This window comes from Adiantum capillus-veneris, chromosome 24, assembly GCF_014529385.1.
Source record: "Adiantum capillus-veneris isolate H3 chromosome 24, ASM1452938v2, whole genome shotgun sequence".
In the NCBI taxonomy this organism is placed as follows: Eukaryota; Viridiplantae; Streptophyta; class Polypodiopsida; order Polypodiales; family Pteridaceae; genus Adiantum; species Adiantum capillus-veneris.
In genome coordinates, this window is record NC_140954.1 from 82,587,482 (window position 1) to 82,606,073 (window position 18,592).

Below are 18,592 nucleotides of genomic sequence, written 5' to 3' on the forward strand. Positions count from 1 at the left end.
TCTTCATCAGCAGGACGAGGCCCCAACTCCACCCTTCACCTCAGTCTCACCATCGATAGCCCCCTCTCCCTCCCCCCTTGCCTCCATCCTCTTCCCCACCTCCCCCCTTCCTCTCCGTCGCTCCCCGCTCCCCCCCTCCTTCATCCCCTCCCACTAGCCCCCTTTGCTTCCACGTCTTCTCCCGCTCCTACCCCACAGCCGGCGGCCCATGGTGCAGGACCTTTCTTGGTTGCTAGGAGATCTCTTGGGCCTTGGCAACGCATTTGCCACGGGTCGCTTGGCGAGAGAGGTACAACCTTTCTTGCGAACCCTCTTCTGGTGCAGACTTCTCTCTTTGCAGCAGTTCCTCGTGGACTCAAGAGCTTCGGCATCTGTCTTGCAGGTGGGACTTCTTTGGTTACGACTTCACACGGTTTTTCGGCGACTCTTCACCAGACTTTGAGGCGGCTTGTTTCAGAGTTCATGTACTGTTCCTTGCAGCTACACATTGTGGTACACTTATTTGTTGACACGCAAAGCCCACCATGCTATGTATACATACATGAGGACTCTTGGATAGAGGAGGCTGCCCTACGTACGACACGCTCTTCTTGGGCCTGGGCTAGACAATCTTTGCAGTCACGCCCATCTCCGGACGCTCGGATGCAGATTATTCCCCATCCAAGCTAGCCTTGAAGATAGCGCGGTTAGCTTTTGTTGCAGCATCAGTTTTTTCTCGCACTCCATGAGGATTGTCTCATGGAACGTGTAGGGATTAGGTGGGCCCCAGTTTCAGCGCTAGCGGAGGCGATTGAGTCGGGAGCTTCAATGATGCCTTGTGAACGGAGAGATTGATCTTCTTATGCTGCAGGAGCATCATATTTGTGAGAGCCGCATTAGACGATGTGGTCAGCTTTTGCGTGGTCAATATGAGACATTTTGGTGAGCTGCATTTGGACCTGGTGGTATCCACGGAGGGGTATGTATGACTATTTCGGACTCTTGGCAGCATGCCATTGTGGACAGAGATATTATTGTGCCTGGCAGGGCTAAGTGGATTACTGCAGGTTCGGGGTTGCCTCTTGGGCTTCCTGAACATCTATGCGCCCAATGTGGCAAGTGCATGTGTAGAGTTTTGGTCTCACATTGTAGAGTCTCTGCCGCATGCAGAGCAACGGTGCCCTGGGGGTGACTTCATCATGCTAGAGGACCCCTCTGATAGGATTGGACGTAGCCATGCTATTGTGCACGGGGCTGAGTTGGCAGCTTGGGAGAGGCTCTGTATGACCTTGAGGGTTTCAGATGTTTGGCAGCACTCTGGCTTTGTGAGGCCCCCAGACAGCTTGGCCTTCTCTCGCTTGGACCGCAGAGTGGGAGGAGTGAATCTATCTCGGATAGATCGCTTCTATACGCTAATGACCACATCTGTGACACGGGTGGGTCTTTTGCACTTTGGCTGGGACATCTTTTTCGGACCATGCACGAGTGATCCTCACTGTGACAGATAGACAGAGGAGGGGGAGCACCATGCTTCGCATCTCTGAGAGGATTTTGTTGGACTCAGAGCTTAGAGACTGAGTGGTGGCTCTATGGAGAGAGGGCTTTGACACGTAGGACTCCAGTTGATAGAGTGGCCTTTGGACTTGCTCAGCTTAATCGCTTCTTCCTCCAGGAGTCTACGGCTCGCCTAGCTGCAGTGAGGGAGGAGGAGAAGCGTCTTCGGCGGGGAGTTTCTTCCTTGTAGAGGATGTAGGAGTAGCACACAGACAGTTCTTGGTTGGAGGAGCAGTTGCAACGGGCTCATTAGGAGCTAGCCAGCATAGAGGAGAGGCGCCATGAGTTTTCTTTCCATCAACATGCGTCTTAGTGGACCCAAGTGGGTGATAGGGTGAGGGTTTTAGATGGATTCCCCTAGGCACTGCGGTTCGCTACTTGGGCTATCAGGTTGGCCTGGACTTGTCTCGTGAGTAGCAGATTGCTCCCCTCCTCCTGTCCATCAGCAGGACGTTGCTTCATTGGAGTTTGGCACGACTCTTTTTTGCAGACAGAGTTGTAGTGACCAACTCGGTGTTGTTGGCTACTATGTGGTACATTACATCTTGCTGGATCTTTTCGAGCTCGTGCATCAGCTAGTTAGAGAGGATGACCAGGAACTTTCTTTGGTCAAGGCGCGACACCCAGCTGGCCCGAGCCAAAGTAGCTTGGTAGGTCATCACTCTATAATGTTTTAGGGGGGGTTTGGGGATCAAAGACCCTTCACAGCAGAGCAGAGCCCTTCTTGGGAAGTTTGTTGTCAGAGGATTGCTTCCAGGAGCTCGAGTGCCTCATGCAGGAGGCCCTTCGAGACCTTCCATCAGATGGATCTGTACAGAGATGCGCAGAGTTGGTCTGAGTAGGAGACTGGAGGATCGTTTTGCTGTGAGTCACTTCGCTCTTTGGAGCAACTGCGGAGTGGTCTGGAGGCTCCATAGTTACAAGGGATCCTTCTCGAGGAGTGGGGACGGGGCTCAAATGGATTTTTAGTGTAAAAAAGAGGGCGAGACGGCAAGTGGGAACAGAAAAGTGGGGATGAAAAGCCCAAAAATGGGCGTCCCTTGTGACTATGTTTGGAGCAGCTCCAGCCCACACCACGGAGGGGCGCTTGAGAGAGTCTCTTGTTTGGAACCCCATGGTCAGCACTCAGAGAGGCCACTTGGTTGGTAGTAGGCCTCATGTTTCTTGGGGTCCCATGACAGAGGATCCAACACGCACTCTAGGCGACTGGCTTCAGTTCTCAGGTTTGCCAGAGGAGATAGAGAGCATCCAGTTGCAGAGCATGAGAGGGGTGCGGAGCATGTGTCAGGACATCACAGAGGCTTTACCAGCTGAGTGGCTCACTCCTCTAGAGACAACAGCTCCCAGATAGATGGGGGCCTTCACGCGACTGGAGGTCCTCATTGCAGTTTGAGCTTGCTACGAGGATCGACTACACAGAGTCTCAATAGCGGCCCCATAGGTTGCAGAGTGCTGTTTTCAGAGGATACGAGTAGTGGGCATGTGTGGGAGGACTTGTGTCATAGATCTTGACCCAACAACTCTTGAGAGAGGCCATTGCAGGCTTTGGGCTTGGGAGAGCTACCCTCTGGCACGACTGCAGTGGGTTCCTAGAGAGTGGTTTTGGAGGGACCCTTTCTCTTCAGCCGACCACCTAGGGGTCCCTTTCTTTTAGTACATTGTTCGATTGGGGCGTCACATACTTGCAGCACGGAGAGAGGCTCGTCCTGCTGTAGCACTTCATTGGCAGGAGGAGAGTCTCACAGCTGAGTTCTTGTCTGCTTTTTGGGGGAGGTTGTGGGACTCCAGAATCCAGATAGCTGCGGTGAGTCACTTTGTTCCATTGGCTAGTTGCACACAGAGCTACAACAGTGGGGAGCTGGCTAGTACATAGTGGCCTTTCGACAACATGCTCAACTTGTGACCACCCTTTGGAGAGTCAGCGTCATTGTTTGTGAGACTGCCCTATGGGATAGCTGGTTTGGCTTTGGGTCCTTCGGTTGATGCCAGCTCTTTCCACAGCGCGACAGTACACTTGGGGGGCAGGTTCTTGGTCCACCCTCACGGGCCCTGCACTACAATTTGAGCTATCTTCCACCAGTAGGATGATAGTGATACAGGGGGGTCGACCTACACTCCAGCCTGCTACAAAGCTTACCCCACAGGAGTGGTGCAGTGAGAGAGGTGTGTTGGGAGCTCGTCTTTGGCTTGACACTCAGGTTCATTTGGTGGCCCGTTGCTTCTGCATCCCCGAGGCTCGCCTTGTCCAACCAAGACTGTTCGAGACTTTTGGTTGGAGTTGATCCAAATTCTCAGGGGACAGTTCGAGAGACTTAAGGGCAGCTCCGAACGCATGCACAGGGTAGAGAGGTGTTCCTACGACTCTGGCATTGTGGGCCTTTCTTCACCATGGTCTGGTGGCACTACCGTCCACCTATGTGGATTATCCCTCCTCCCATCTCTTGATTTAGCCCTCATTGTTGTAGCCTGCTACAGTGTCACTTTCACTTTCATATGACAGTAGTTTATAGTTGGGCTTTGGTCAGTTGGCCTTTGGTCTAGTCGGTTCACACTTGGGCAGACACGTGGCAGGGTGGTCTAGTGGACATCGTGGCCATGTCACCACCGCCACCCAGTGGGGATAGACTTAGATGATGTTCTTTATGGCATAGTTACCGGGAACGCGGAACGGGAATGGCAACTGGATCCCCGCGGAATGGGGGAATGGCTAGGGGTCCGGAACGGGAACGTCGCGGAACGGGAGGTATAAAAAACACCCAAATAGTGCAATTTTTAGCTCCTTGTGTTTAAATACAAGGAGTATTAGAGTGCTTTGACTCTAATACTCACAAAAAACTCGTTTTGAAGACCATTCAACCTTGCTATGACTAGAGAGAGAGAGAGAGAGAGAGAGAGAGAGAGAGAGAGAGAGAGAGATGGAGAGGGAGAGATTTGAGAGAGTGGGAGGGAGAGGAAGAGAGCTTGAAGGCTTGAAGCCTTGAGCCTTGAGAGAGTGAGTCTTGAGAGGGAGAGATCTTGAGAGAGAGGGAGAGAGCTTCAGCCTTGAGGATTAGCTTGTGAAGAGAAAGGGGGAGGGGGGTGCATTTTATGAGCCCTTGAGGCCTTGCACACTTTCAAAAGAAGCACAAACATTTACTTCAATTTTTTCAATTTTTGCCAAATTTGTTTGTAGCCGTTGGCCGTTACAGGGGCATTCCGGAACGGTCTGGGGGCGTTTCGGAACGGCCGTTCCGGTTTGCATTGGCCACCCGGAACGTCAAACATTCCGGGACGTTCCGGAACGTTCGGGAAGGGAACTGCCCCCCGGAACGCCGGAACGGGGGCTAGGGGGCGTTCCCCGGTAACTATGCTTTATGGGTCGTTGGTGGCTCTTATGGTTGTACATATGAGTAGTCATTTTTGGGGCAGTTCTATCTTATCTTGCACGTAGTCGTCTAGGGAGAGTCGGACGCAGAGCACGTCTGCACCATCCCGACACATCTGAGCCTCGACACCCGATTGTACCTGAGAGTCCTGGGCTGGAGCTGAGTGTGCTGCCACGCCAGAGTCTGTATCAGTCTTGGAGATAGTCGAGTCATATGTTCCGGTCTGCTGTTGTGTCTTTGAGAGCTCTGTTGACGTCTATTGTTTCCTTTCTGTTCATCTGTTTGAGGGAGATTCAGTCTGTTTGAGTGAGATTGTCACGCACATTGCACTGAGGACCACCCACTGTAGAGAGCACGACACATTATCCGCGCTATAGGTGCTCTCATTTTGGCGATCACGGTGGGACCTCAACTGAAGTCTCACTCTGTTGAGTAGCTGGTTTCTTCGCTTCGCCTCTGTAGCCTGTTGGTCTCGCCTTGCTGGTCTGGTCCCCTCTCGCCCTGGTCCAACTTGCCCTCGTCTCTGGTCTAGACCCCCTCGACCCCGGTCTAGTCCCCCTTGTCCCTGGTCCAGCTGGTCTAGTCACTTGCTTGGTCTAGATCCTGGTCTAGTCCTCCTCGTCCCTGGTCTTGCTGGTCTAGTCACTCGTCTGGTCTAGTAGAGTCTCGACCAGTCTTCAGCCAGTTCAAGGTTTTCTTCCCCAAAGCTTGGTTGGATTGGAGGTCACTGCATGACACATACAAGGAGGTCAGTTGAGCGTCAAAGCCCACTACCGAGCCCTCTGAAGTACTATCACAGAAGATGACCTTTGACACCTTGTAGAAATCCTTCACCCTCATCACCTATACCTCCACATATCACATGACCCATTCCTTCATCAGGTTCCCCATCTTCCCGATCACCTTCTCCGGAAAAGCTCTCACCCGTTCCTTCGTCATCAGGTTCCCCATCTTCGTGATCACCTTCTCCGGAAAAGCTCTCTCCTATTCTGCTACAGCAAGCTATTGTGCAACAGACTCAGCAAGAAATCATGGAGCCACTAGCTAGTGTTTTGGCCAAGGTGAACATCAAGTTCCCTACCTTCAAAGGGCTGTCTTCAGAAGATGCTGACGACCATGCAAGAAGATTTGTATCTCTCTGTAGGGGACGTGGGCTGAAGAGAGAAGATGCTTACTTGGTACTATTTCCATCCACCCTGGATGGCCTAGCAGATAAGTGGTACAACCAATTTGCAGAGAACCATTTTGCAACTTGGGCAGCCTTAAGACAGCAGTTCTGTGTAGCTTTCAGGCCGGGAAACTACCAGGAGAAGGTGTTGGATGAGTTAGCCAACATGGTGCTCAAGCCTGGGGAGACTTTTGCGGAGCTTATGACTAAAACTAAGTCACTGGTGGCCAAGCTTCCCCAACAACCCGGTGAATTCATGGTTAAAAAGTGGGTGGAGAAGGCGCTTCCCAAAACTTCTCAGCAAAAACTCCGAGAGAGTCTCCGACCCGACGCCACCCTCGACGAGTTCATTGCAACTGCTACTAGAATAGAGGGAGCTAGGAAGCTCTTCAACAACTCTCCTCAAATAGATACTCCCTCTGTGTTCTCGGAAGGTAGTCCTATTGATCCTTTAACTTCTTTACGCAGGGAACTGGAAGCCCTAAAGCTACAACGAGCTCTTCAAGAGGAGAGGTCCTTCTCTCTTAGACAAGAGAAGCCTACACATAATGATGCATTGGAACAGATTAAGCGCGAGTTAAAAGAGCTCAAATGTCAGCAAGAGACTAAGGCCATGGTTTGGTGTAGCTCATGCCGCTCTACAGGGCACCCCCCACAGGAATGCCCCCTTCGGGTTTACTGCCACTTCTGTGAGAAATCTTGACATGAGGATAAGGATTGTTACTACCTCAAAGGATTGTGACAAATACAACAAAATCTTGGTCCTTCCCTCCAACAAGGGCTAGCACCTGCATCCAACATGGTCTTACCCTACGGCCATCAAAACCAGTTGCCTCCTCTACTGACAACACCCCCTATGCAGCAAGGTATGCACAACAACTTTGCACCCCACAGTTTTTATCATACTAGTACTCCCTCAGTTCCCCAAAGTTTCTACACCTCAGCCTCCAGCACCATGCAACAACAAGAGCAGCGACCACCTCGTCCCCCTTTTCGTCCGTCAAATCGGCCAATCCTATGCTACAGATGCGGTGAATATGGGCATTATCAAAGTAAGTATCCTTTACCTGAGGGGTCTCCTCCTTGCAGACATTGTCCGGAGTCTAAGGACCACTACAGTAAAGATTGTCCCAAACAAAGGGCATCCTCTTCTTCAGGCCCAAATCAAAATCAACAAGAGTTTACATTCGCGAAAATCAATCTAATCATAGTGAACACCACTCCTCAGCCAGCACCTGCTACACATACAGTTCAGCCACAACGAGCAGCAGAGCCTACTGGGGTGCTCACTCGAGCACAAAGAGCAGCTTTGGGTTTAAGGTTTCCAACTGGACCATCCGGTCCAACACTTCAGCAACCTGTTGAAAATGGCGCACCCGTAAATGGTGCAAAGAATAGACCTATCTCTATGCTTTCGGACATTGATGGAGCTTTCCTGGCAGCAGTAGCTGATTCGCAACAGGTCAAAGTTTCTGAGGAGGCCCAGGTTGTAGAAGATAGGCCCACTGCGGAAGGAATCTTGAAGAACACCTTTCAGCAAATATCTCTTTATGAGATGCTTCGGTTCGATGGAACTCTTAGAAGTGACACACTCTCAATAATTCAATCTTTGTACCCTGGTACCGGGCCTAGTGGCGGGCACCTACCTGTGCAGCCCCTGGAGTCCTACATGATTTCATATCCGGCTGCTCCCCTCACCGATTATAAAAGTCCACGCCTTACTGTATCTATTCTAGGGGAGTCGTTCTCAGGCGTCATAGTGGATGGCGGGTTTGGAATCAACCTAATGCCCGAATTTACCATGTCAGCCTTAGGTCTGCAGCCTACTCGCCCTGCTCCGTTCATTGTTACATTGGCAGACCAGCGGACAGTCTATCCTGTGGGCATAATAGAGAAGGTGCCTCTGAAGGTACAAGACTTCACTTTTAGCTTGGATTTTGTGGTGGTCAGTCTTCCTCAAGTGGAGGGAGGATTTCCCTTGCTGATTGGTAGACCATGGTTGCGGCATACTAAGGCACTTCATGATTGGGGAAACGACGCCATGTGGATATCCACTCCCGGCTCCCAAATGCAACCAATCCGGCTTGAAGGAGGGATGGATCCAGTGGCTCAGTACAGCTCATTGACAGTACAGTCCAACCCTGACCCGGAGCAGCCTATTCTACCTGACGGGTTTGACGAGGACCTGCTACAGTGGTTGGAAGCTACTGCTTCGATGCCATGCTACATGGTCTCTACTCAAAACTTACCTGTGCTGCCAGTTACACTCTCTCTTCAAAATCCTCAGGAGGACACCGATGTCCAAAGTCCTACAGACAGTACAACAGTCGAAGAAGTAAGTGTGTCAGCCCCACATTCTCATGCGTCGAATGAACCGCCGATGGAAGCCCTCGGTCTTGGGGAACCTATCACACATCACCGAAGGGGGAAGAAATCTCCTCTGCATGCGCTAGCCAAAGATTCCTCCCTTCCTGGAGCATCTCCCAAGTTGGACCCCATTCAAAAGCACTCCGTCAGGTTGTCTGCATCGGAAGATTTGCCCTTCGAGGAGCTACAACAGGGATGGTTACAAGAAGAGTATGCAGAGTTTCCAATCGATCAAACCCCTGCTCATGATGTCTTGAAGCTCCAAGAGGCAGCTCACCTCTCATCTTCACAAGCACCCTCTCCTGCTACAACCCCAGACCCGGTCAGAGAAGTCAACCTGGGAGATCCTGACAACCCTCAGCACGTACTGTTAGCAGCTTGGTTATGGGAGCATCCCGCACTACTCAATCAGGTCGTCTCCTTCATTCACTCTTTTAAAGATGTTTTCGCTTGGTCATACAAGGATTTAGAGGGGATTCCACCAGAATTGGGTGTCCACACTATACCTCTGGTCGAAGGGGCTAAGCCTGTAAGAGGCTGAGCTTACAAGCTCAACCCGAAGTATGCTGAGGCGGTCAAGGTAGAGTTAGAAAAAATGCAAGAGGCAGGGATCATAGTACCTGTGGAGCACTCTGAGTGGTTATCACCCATGGTGATAGCGCCGAAGAAGCAATCCAACAAAATCCGCGTGTGCGTCGATTACCGTGCTCTAAACAAGGTAACTATCCCAGATGGGTTCCCAACACCTTTCACTGAGCGTGTGCTCGAAGATGTAGCAGGGCATGTATTGTACAGTTTCATGGATGGGTTTAGTGGATACAATCAATTGGGCATCCATCCAGGTGATCAACTGAAAACGGCCTTTGTGACTCCCTGGGCTATTTTTATATACACTCGAATGTCTTTTGGGTTGAAAAATGCCCCACCTTCTTTCAATAGGGCAGTATATCTCATCTTTTGTCCTCTGCTTACGGATCATCTTCGCATCTTCATGGACGATTTTTCGACCTTCTCAGGTGCTCAATGTTCAACCCCAGTGGCAAACCTAGAGGAACACCTCTCTCAGCTCTCTGTTGTCTTCCTCATGTGTAGAGAGGCACGCCTAAAGCTAAATCCTAACAAATGTCATTTTTTGGTTACTGAAGGCACACTTCTAGGCCATGTGGTGTCGGCTAAAGGTTTAGCTCCTGACCCAGAGAAGATTGTGGCAATCTTAAAGTTACCACCTCCCATCAACCCAAAAGGGTTACAGAGCTTTGTAGGCCACACAGGGTATCATCGCAGGTTTATACGCATGTATGCACAGGTGGCTCAACCCCTGACCCACCTAACCAGTGCTGCTGCTCCCTTTCAATGGTCAAAGGCAGAGTCTGAAGCTTTTGCATACCATAAAAAACGCCTCACTGAGGCGCCTATCTTAGTAGCTCCCGATTGGTCTCTCACCTTTCATGTGCATACAGATGCCAGTCAACTGGCTGTGGGTGCGGTGCTGACCCAGCCTAGTAAGGAGTATAACCTGGATTGCCCTGTTCACTATGCAAGTCGCCTACTCACCAAGGCAGAGTGTAACTATAGCACCACAGAAAGGGAAGGTTTAGCCATTGTGTATGCTCTGCAAAAATTTCGGCACTACTTATTAGGGGTCCACTTCACAATTATTACGGATCACCATGCCCTCAGATATCTGCTCAACAAGCCGCAGGTTGCAGGTAGAGTATGGCGATGGCTACTTTTATTTCAAGAGTTCGATTTCGAAGTGGTACTCAGGCCCGGCAAACATCATGTCCTCGCCGACCACCTTTCTCGCGTTCACACTGGTGAAGAAGCAACAGGGGTTGCTGACGACTTTCCTGATAGCGGTCTCTTTAATAAGGTGGATACTACACCGGAATGGTACGACGATGTTTTGCATCTGCTTTCTAGTGGCCTCTACCCAGAGAATGCTTCTCCCCTACAGAAGAGACGCCTGTTGCTGAAGTCTAGGCCTTTCACTCTCATTGGGGGCCAGCTATACAAATCAGGGCAAGATGGTGTTCTGAGGCGCTGTGTCTCCCCTCACGAGGTTGAGTATATTTTAGAGGATGCCCATTCTCTTCTTTGGCATGACACAGTTGTAGCAAGTGCACAAGAAGGATTGAGCATTAAGCATAGGCATTTTCGTTGTGAATTGCCATAGTTGATTGATTTAGATCAGAAAGACAAGATTCGATCTCATTGTTTGCGTGTATGTGATGAACGGTTTGGCACTCCGTCTATTTGTTCATCTACATTGCATGCACAGTCTTTGAGGAAGACGAGATTTTTTCCAATCACTTTACATCGAATGGGTATGTTCATGTTTTTGTGTTGGAAGTGGTCGTAGGAATTTTCAGCCTCGGAGATTCTTGAAGAAGTTAGACGCATGACTCTCGACTAAGTTGAAGCATTGAAGGAGCCACAGAAGACTGTGTCGCTTTTGGCGCGGCCCATAGAAGCAAGCGTTGCAGACCTTTATGAAGTTCAAGTATTGCACGACCTATGCATCAAAGTGGGCCAACGAAGAGTCTTTCCCAGGATTCCAAACCCTGTTGGCGATCTCCCTCGACGCCATACAGTTCGGTACTAGTACCTCACTTTGAAAAGAAGGGGGTGTCACGTGACACATCCAACCCAATGTGTCCATGGACAAGATACAGCATGACCAAGGTTCAATTCAGTCAAGTCAGTCTAGAATAGGAAGTGATCTGGCACTTTTGTGAGTTTGTTCGCAGGCCGTGCATGACCAGTCATGTAGAGTAGATGCATATCCTCTAGTTGCACACAACATGATCATCAACATTACCATCAGAATCCATGAGATTCCATCAGTATCATTTTCCAGCGCATTAAACCTATTTTCCCTATTTTTGACATTTTTCACTCATTATTTTAAGTGACTTTTGTTGCAGAGTAGGTAGGGCAATTTTGCTAAGTTGTATATAAGCAAATTTAGCACTAGCACTTTCTGGCAGAAGAGGCAGCAGGAGCACCTTGCTCAACAGGAAACTTCTCAGCAAGACCAACCCCGTGACAACTCTAATGTTTTTAAGCATTGCAGAAGGCCTGGCGTTTTTGCATCAGATCAGCCAGCGTTTTTGCACTTGCAGATTCACGACGACAGTAGACAGCAAATTAACCGTAGAGTTAGCAGATTCCCCCACAACAACAGATCAGCCCTAGCGTTTTTGGAGCAGTAGGCGACCTAGCGTTTTGCTGTTCCTTCGCGACGGAATCCAGAGTAGCACCAGCATTTTCAGTTTTCAGCAGTCAGATACCGCAATAGAGTCCCTGAACCTGGCAGATCTCACCTTCCCGCATCAGATCCTCGCCGCACGGTCAGATCCATCGAAGCTTGCAAATTCAGCCCGGAAAACGCAGATTTCAGCATCTGCATTTTCAGCGCGTCGTCGTTGCATCGTCGTCATGGACATAAAGTCAAAATTCAGCAGATAAAGGTTTGCAGATTTGAGCCCTTAAGCATTTTCAGATTTCAGCCCGTCTCGTCGTCGTCATCATCGTCGTCGACATCGTCGGCAAATCCAAGCATTGTAGAGATTTGTGCAATCAATAGTAGAGCGCTCTCGCCATAGAGAGTGGGGCCTTCGGAGGAGGGTTTGACAACATTCTTGTGTCGTATTCTTCTCTCTCTATCTCTCAGTCTCAGTACCTTCATTCACACTGTTTATCCACTTTGTTTGTGTCCATTGCACTCTCTCACTAAAGGAACGGAAGGCTCTTCCTTCCATAAGTAAAAAGAAACCTTGAGCACAGTTCGGAGCACTCATCTTGAGCAAAGTTCAACATTCATTCCGCTACACCTTACATGTATAGTTACTTTGAGCACACATTTTGAGGCTCTAATATAGCTATGCAAATGGAGACGCATCAAAGTGTTGACAACAAGTTGGTTGACGCTCTTGGTTACAAATGAGCAGTATGCATTGACTGTAGCCCAAGAGGCTCGGAGGTTGTGGCATTTTAGCTATTTGGGAAAGTATTGGTTTAGCTGTGCACTGAGTCTAATGGGGCTGTATTTGTTGTCTCATGTTTTTGTCTATTCATTTATTTATGCAATTGCTGACTTGGTCTGAGTGAGATTTCATGCATATTGCACTGAGGGACTTGGGGCACCCACACTAGAAAACACTTAGCACATCACACTTTTCCTTGTACACAGGTGCTCTCATTTTTGAGTCGATGATTTCTGAAGTCCGCTACGAGAGGTAGGCAAAGTGCTGATCAACTAGACAATCTTTGCACGTGCAGGTTGTCAGTTCTTTCTAGGAGAAAATTCTCGACAAGCCTCTGAACCTGGCCTATGCAAGAACTCAAGAAGATGCTGCAAGTGCTGGTATACCATATTGCCACCATTATGCTCCATCGAAAGAGAAGTGAGCTTAGTTCCAATAAAGGAGCTCCCTTTAAATGCTCAAGAGGAGCGGCACAATTATTGCTCTGGCGTGAAATCAAGACCTGCACAAGAGTAGAGGAGGGATTCATTGAAAAAATCGCCTGGTGACTGCTTGCGGGTGGGCAAGCAACCAACCCAATCCCAACGGCGTTTTGCGCAAGTTGATTAGTGAATCCACAGCCCCACAAAAAGTCTTAAGTGCTTGTTGGGCTTGTGAAGGTTGACCTTGTGGCCTTGTAAGTACACCATTGTATCATCTGCAAACTCAGCATCCAAGCGTACCTGGTCTCTAATAGGCACATGCAATTCTCTCAACCCAACCTCATGTACTGTGAGATAGCTACTTAGTGCCTCAACAAAGAACAAGAATAGAAAAGGAGCAAGGGAGACAGCTTTGGTGGATAGATCTTGTCAATGCAATTCTTTATTCTAGTCCTCTTGCTAGAAGCATTTGAGTGAGCACTGCTGTATAATGCTACAACATTATGAATGCAAGACTCACAGAAACCCATCCTATGCATAGTCCCCTTGAGAAAGCTCCAATCCGCTCAATCATATGGACCAGAGCAGTGGCCTCCATGAGGTGAAGATGTGTCAAGGATATCACAGAGCCATACATAGCCTCAACTAGGTTACCTCCAATCCTATCAGGAGAGTCTTCAAATCATAGTTTCGACGAAACTGGAACAGTTGACAAGGCGACAAAAACATCCATGTGTGTGAAATGTAAAGTTGTCTAGAAACTCCACATAATATGAGTGTTGTCGGCACAGAGAGACTCAAAGAGATGAGAGATTGTTGTGTTTTACGTCCCCATCTTCTTTTAAGGATTATGTTCATTTTACCTACATGTTCATGTTCTTCTTTTCTAGTGTGTAAATGGATCAAGTTCTTCTCTAAAGAGACAGCCTTCGAAGCTTATGGTCTGACATAAGTGTCTGACTTCTTGGTTTGTGAAACATAGTATCTCTTCATTAGAGACTAGTTCCAATTATAGCTGTTTGTTCATCATTGTGACATACTTCAATGTAAAAGGCTAAGTCTCAGTAATGGGTGAGAATGTATCCTAAATGCATGTTTATGCCTACATAGTATTTAATTGATTCAGGGTTTATTCTCATGACATAGGATCCACCCACAATTATTTTGGTCGTTGCTTGCAGGGTTTGATTGGTGATGATAGCTGGGCTTTAGCTCTTGAAATTGCAATTGGAAAGTTACTGAATGCGTTCATAGTCACAAATCACAGGGATATGCTGGTTTTGCGTGATTGTGCCAAAACTTGTGGGTATCACAATCTGCAAATAATCATCTATGACTTCAACAGGCCACTGTAAGTGTTCCTGTTCCATCATCTTCACAAAGCAGCATGTCCTTGAAGTGAAAGACTGTTTGCTAATTGCCTTGGTTTTGTACGTTAAACCCGAAGTTCTGATGTGTATTTATTTGTTGTTTTTGTTGACCATTGTGGTAAAAGATGTAAGTTTTGTCGTCAGGTTAAATATTCCTTCGCATATGCTTCCTGATAAAGCTTTAATGACAATACAATCACTTTTATCTATTGACTCTGCAACAGTCATGAATGTTCTTATTGATCAGGTTGGTGGGTTTTGCAGTTAAGTTTGTCATCTGTCTGTCGCTGCTCTCCAATAAGGATTAATAACTTTCTACTTGAACATGGTTCAATATATTTGTCTCTCTGATATATATGCTGTTTGTTCATCACTGAAGATTCCTCAAAAGTGATAGTTCTACTCTTCAATCATGCACCTTCACAAAATGAAGCATGATAAATAGTATTTGTTTTATTTACCCGTGTTTGTACAGGGAAGTGTGGAAAGGCAAGTTTTGGTGAAGGATTACCATGAAGGCAAGCATGTTGTTTTTGAACGAAGAGCAGCACATGTTAAGGAGGTGTACACATTGGATGGGACAAGGATGTAAGTGCTTATTCACCATAGGCTTTGTTTGTGTTTTTATCACCTGTCTGTCTGTGGGAAAGGAACTAAGCTGCTTGTGCATATTGGGAGAGATCAAGTACTAGGTTGCTTTTGCTGGGCTTATGCTGTCTTTGTCTCTTTGGGGGACTTAAGATCGTTAAGGGGACGTGTCACTTAAATTTATGCAGGCAAGAGCTTTAATACATTAAGGCCTAACCGAAAGCTGGGCTTGAATCTTAGGAACTTAAGAGTAGAATGCTGGAGTTGTTACTCTTAAGTCCAGGATCTATTGAACTACTCTCTCTCTTGTAAACAATCGTGTTTAAGATTTTTGTTCAGGGATGTCTAATGTCCTGGTATAATTAGTTAACTGTACGTTTTGGTATTGAATAGGTTCACGAGAGGGAACACCCAGACAACACTCCCACCAGATTCAAGGATTAGGTCTGGACGTCTATGTGCTGCTGTAGATGATGTTATCAGGAATATTGAAAATGACATGTCTGCTCTGCAAGAAGACATTCAAAGAAGAGAAAGACATAAGCGAGCAGCAGAACTGTCACTACATAACTTGCGAGACGAGTTACAGAGCTTTAAGGTTTCAAAACTTTGGCCTTATAGCTGGGTAATGGTTTAATATCAAAGGCTTCTGGGATTTATTTTACATTTTGTGGCAGAGGAGAAAAAGAGATCTTCAAATGCATATATCTAGGCAGCAGTTGCAGCTTAGAGACCTAAGAAATGCTGTTGATGCTGAGACAAATCTTGGTGCGGATCCAAATGTTGATGAACTTGAAGAGGAAATTGCGGTATGCAAGGGATTAAACTATTTTTCTCTAAAATACAGTACGACTGTCAAATCCAGGCTGATACATTGTCTATCCTTGCGCTGCTTCCCTCTCATAGTACTAATTTGTCCCATTTAAAAATGTCAGAGACTAAATTCAGACAGGCAGTCAAAAGAGGATTCATTGGAGAAATTAAAGATTAAGCGTTCACAAAGCCAAGAGAAGGTTTCCTCCATAAGGTCTGAGATAGATCTATTACATGGTAAGTGTCATAAAATTGACCTGGGAGTCATGCTCGGTGTTATGAGTTCTTTAGATGGTTCGTTTGTGTTTCTGGAATGGAAAAACAGAGTCTGCGAAAGATGACATTGAAGCTTTTCAAGCAAGGGAAAACGAGCTTATAGCAGTTGAAGAAGAAATAGCCAAAGGTGTTGCTGTAAGTAAACAGGAAATCTTTACCTGGTTTTCTCTTTGTTAATTCCACGCTCAAAATTGGCCTTCTTGATTCCTTGTATTAGAGTTATTGGAATTCTGGGATGCCAAGAATCGTAGTTTGTGAGAGGGGAAGCAGGGCTCACTTTATTTATTGCAAGAGCTGCTAAATAGTTCTTTCTGTTGATCACCAATGTGTGTTATTGCAGCGCTTCAAGTCACATACTCTCTATGCTCTTCTTTGCACTTGGAGTCACAATGATATCATCATACAATGTGCCCACAAACTGTTCATGCTCTCGAAAGATCCTGTCCATCATCCCGTTGAACGTAGCAAGAGTATTAGTGAGCCCAAATTTCATCACCAAAAAGTCTTACAACCCAAAGGACATCCTGAACGCAGTCTTGTATAATCTCCAAGAGGGGTCTTGATTTGATGATAGCCACTTTCAAGATCGATTCTCTACCGAAGTAAGTAGAACCTTGTAGTCTATTGTGTATAGTCAATCCTGGGTATTGGATCCCTATTCTTGATGTTATACTGCAAAGTGTTATTTTCTATGTAAAATTTACTTTCTTTGTCTTATTTGTTTCTCCCTTCTTCAGCTTTCTTTTGACTTTTTGATCATTGCATTTCAATTCTGCTACTGAGTACCAACCTTTTGGTTCCTCTCTTCTTGGTTTCACATTCTAAGAGTTTTTTTAAGCACTATTCTTTTTTCTTTTTGCCTCCCTCTGTGTATCGTGCCCAACTCCTGTGTCGGTTGTATCGATGTGCTCCTGGTATCTAGCTGAATCAGATCCTGGCGTATGAGTCTGGTGATCTCTGTCCGTGTGAGAGACAGAGAGGGTGCATCCAGGGAGTATTGAAATGGAGGTAATCTATCCATGCTGAAACCATGTGACTGAAACCATGCTGCCATCTGTCCATACCAACATGTTGTATCGCCTTGTAGCGCTAGTTGTCGAGATGACTCAAGGGCAAGCCGAGCATATCTCTCCCTGGGGAGATCCCATAAACTGTGTATAAAGGATACTAATCTAGTCAATGCCTCAACCACGAGGGGGGGGGGGGGGGGGGGGACTGGCTAGCTCGGCTCGGATAATCTCATGCGGCACTGAGGCCTTAGCCCGAATCATCCAAGCGATCATAGAGACCAAAGGCCTCTCCATATATCTCCATCCATCTGTGTTGCCAAATCTCCCATGATGGTCTACTGAGGGTCCCCATACCTGAACTCCGTAGAGCATAGCTGAAGTCACTAGAGTGTCAAAAAGCCAGAGCTTTGTTTGCGGTTCCTGAAACTGAACCTGCGAACACATCCTCTCTAGTCCTCTCAAGGCTTCATATGCTCTCGTCAGTCTAGTTTCTGATGCTTTCCTCAGTGAAAACACCAGTCCACCGAAAAACTACCCCAAAGATAGGTATATGCATCTGTGTACTCCACAGTTTCCTGGCCATACGTAAATTTGGGTGCAGACCTCCTAAATTTGGGTGCAGACCTCCTGACCCACTGTGGTGTGGGGTTGAACACCATAACCTTGGTTTTCCCAAGGTTGACAGACAATCCATTGTCACGAGCAAATGTATGCAAAGCATCTAAATGACGCTACATCCCCTCTGGAGAGTCAGAAATCAACACAATATCTTCAGCATACAGTAACAACGGGATCCATGTCCCTGCTAGCTGAGCCCCTCTGTCTCCCTGACGTTCTACATAGTCTAAAAACTCATCTACATGCCAAAAAGAGTTGGAGATAGGGGGCATCCCTGCTTCACTCCAATAGTAGAGTGGACCATGTCGGACGTTCCCTCAGTAGTGCGTACCCGCCCCATCACTGTTCTGTATAAAGCCTCTATAGGCACACCCATGTCGTGTAGTCTACGTATAAGTCTGGCTCTCGGCACTGTGTCAAAAGCTTTGCGGAAATACACAAAGCTACAATGGGTCCTCTTACCATGGTGTCTACCCTCCTCAATTATAGCTTTGAGTGTCAGAATTTGGTCAAGAGTGGAGAAACCTGTCCTGAATCTTGCTTGCCCTGGTGCTCGTATGCCCTCTCGCTCTGCCCATCTACTTAGCTCCTGCTCAAGAACGGATGCATACAGCCTAGACAGTGTGTGATCAACCATGATGGTGCGATAAATTCCTGGGATTCATGGGATCTCCTGACTTGAAAATAGGCACAATCATAGATAAACTCCAAGTCTCAGGAAAGCCTTCATACATGGGTCGATTAAACATCATAGCAAGAAGCTTTGCAAGCATATCTCTGGCATGGATGAAGTGCTCTGCTACCAGACCATCACGATCATGTGCTCTCCTTGTCTTCATCCTATCAATGGCTTTCCTTACCCTCTTGGCAGTAAAGGAAGTACATGTCTTAGGGCATGTCTCTAGTGGGTCCGGCAAAGGTGGTTGCCCTAATGCTGTGTAGAGAGATGTGGCATATTCCTCCCATGTCTCTGTGGAGGAGATCGTTGGTGGTGGTGAATGCTCGTGGAATAGCCTCCATGCTTCGCCTGAGTCTTACTCATAAATAGCTGATACAGATCCCGCTCTAGCTGT

The 18,592-nt window shown here is 47.5% G+C and overlaps 1 protein-coding gene across 5 annotated transcripts in view; it reads left to right on the top strand.

Annotated features, from left to right (window-relative positions):
* LOC147426674 (structural maintenance of chromosomes protein 6B-like) overlaps positions 1 to 18,592 on the top strand; it is a 209,963-nt gene that overhangs the window by 110,990 nt on the left and 80,381 nt on the right. For all 5 annotated transcript variants that reach the window (XR_015186303.1, XR_015186301.1, XR_015186304.1 and 2 more), the window contains exons 13-19: positions 14,026 to 14,195; positions 14,359 to 14,461; positions 14,690 to 14,802; positions 15,196 to 15,400; positions 15,480 to 15,611; positions 15,738 to 15,852; positions 15,941 to 16,026. Coding sequence is in view for 2 of the 5 variants with exons in the window: in XM_086499210.1 (XP_086355336.1) it covers positions 14,026 to 14,195; positions 14,359 to 14,461; positions 14,690 to 14,802; positions 15,196 to 15,400; positions 15,480 to 15,611; positions 15,738 to 15,852; positions 15,941 to 16,026 (924 nt within the window). In the remaining 3 variants the exon portion in view is untranslated. The remainder of the gene's footprint in view (positions 1 to 14,025; positions 14,196 to 14,358; positions 14,462 to 14,689; positions 14,803 to 15,195; positions 15,401 to 15,479; positions 15,612 to 15,737; positions 15,853 to 15,940; positions 16,027 to 18,592) is intronic.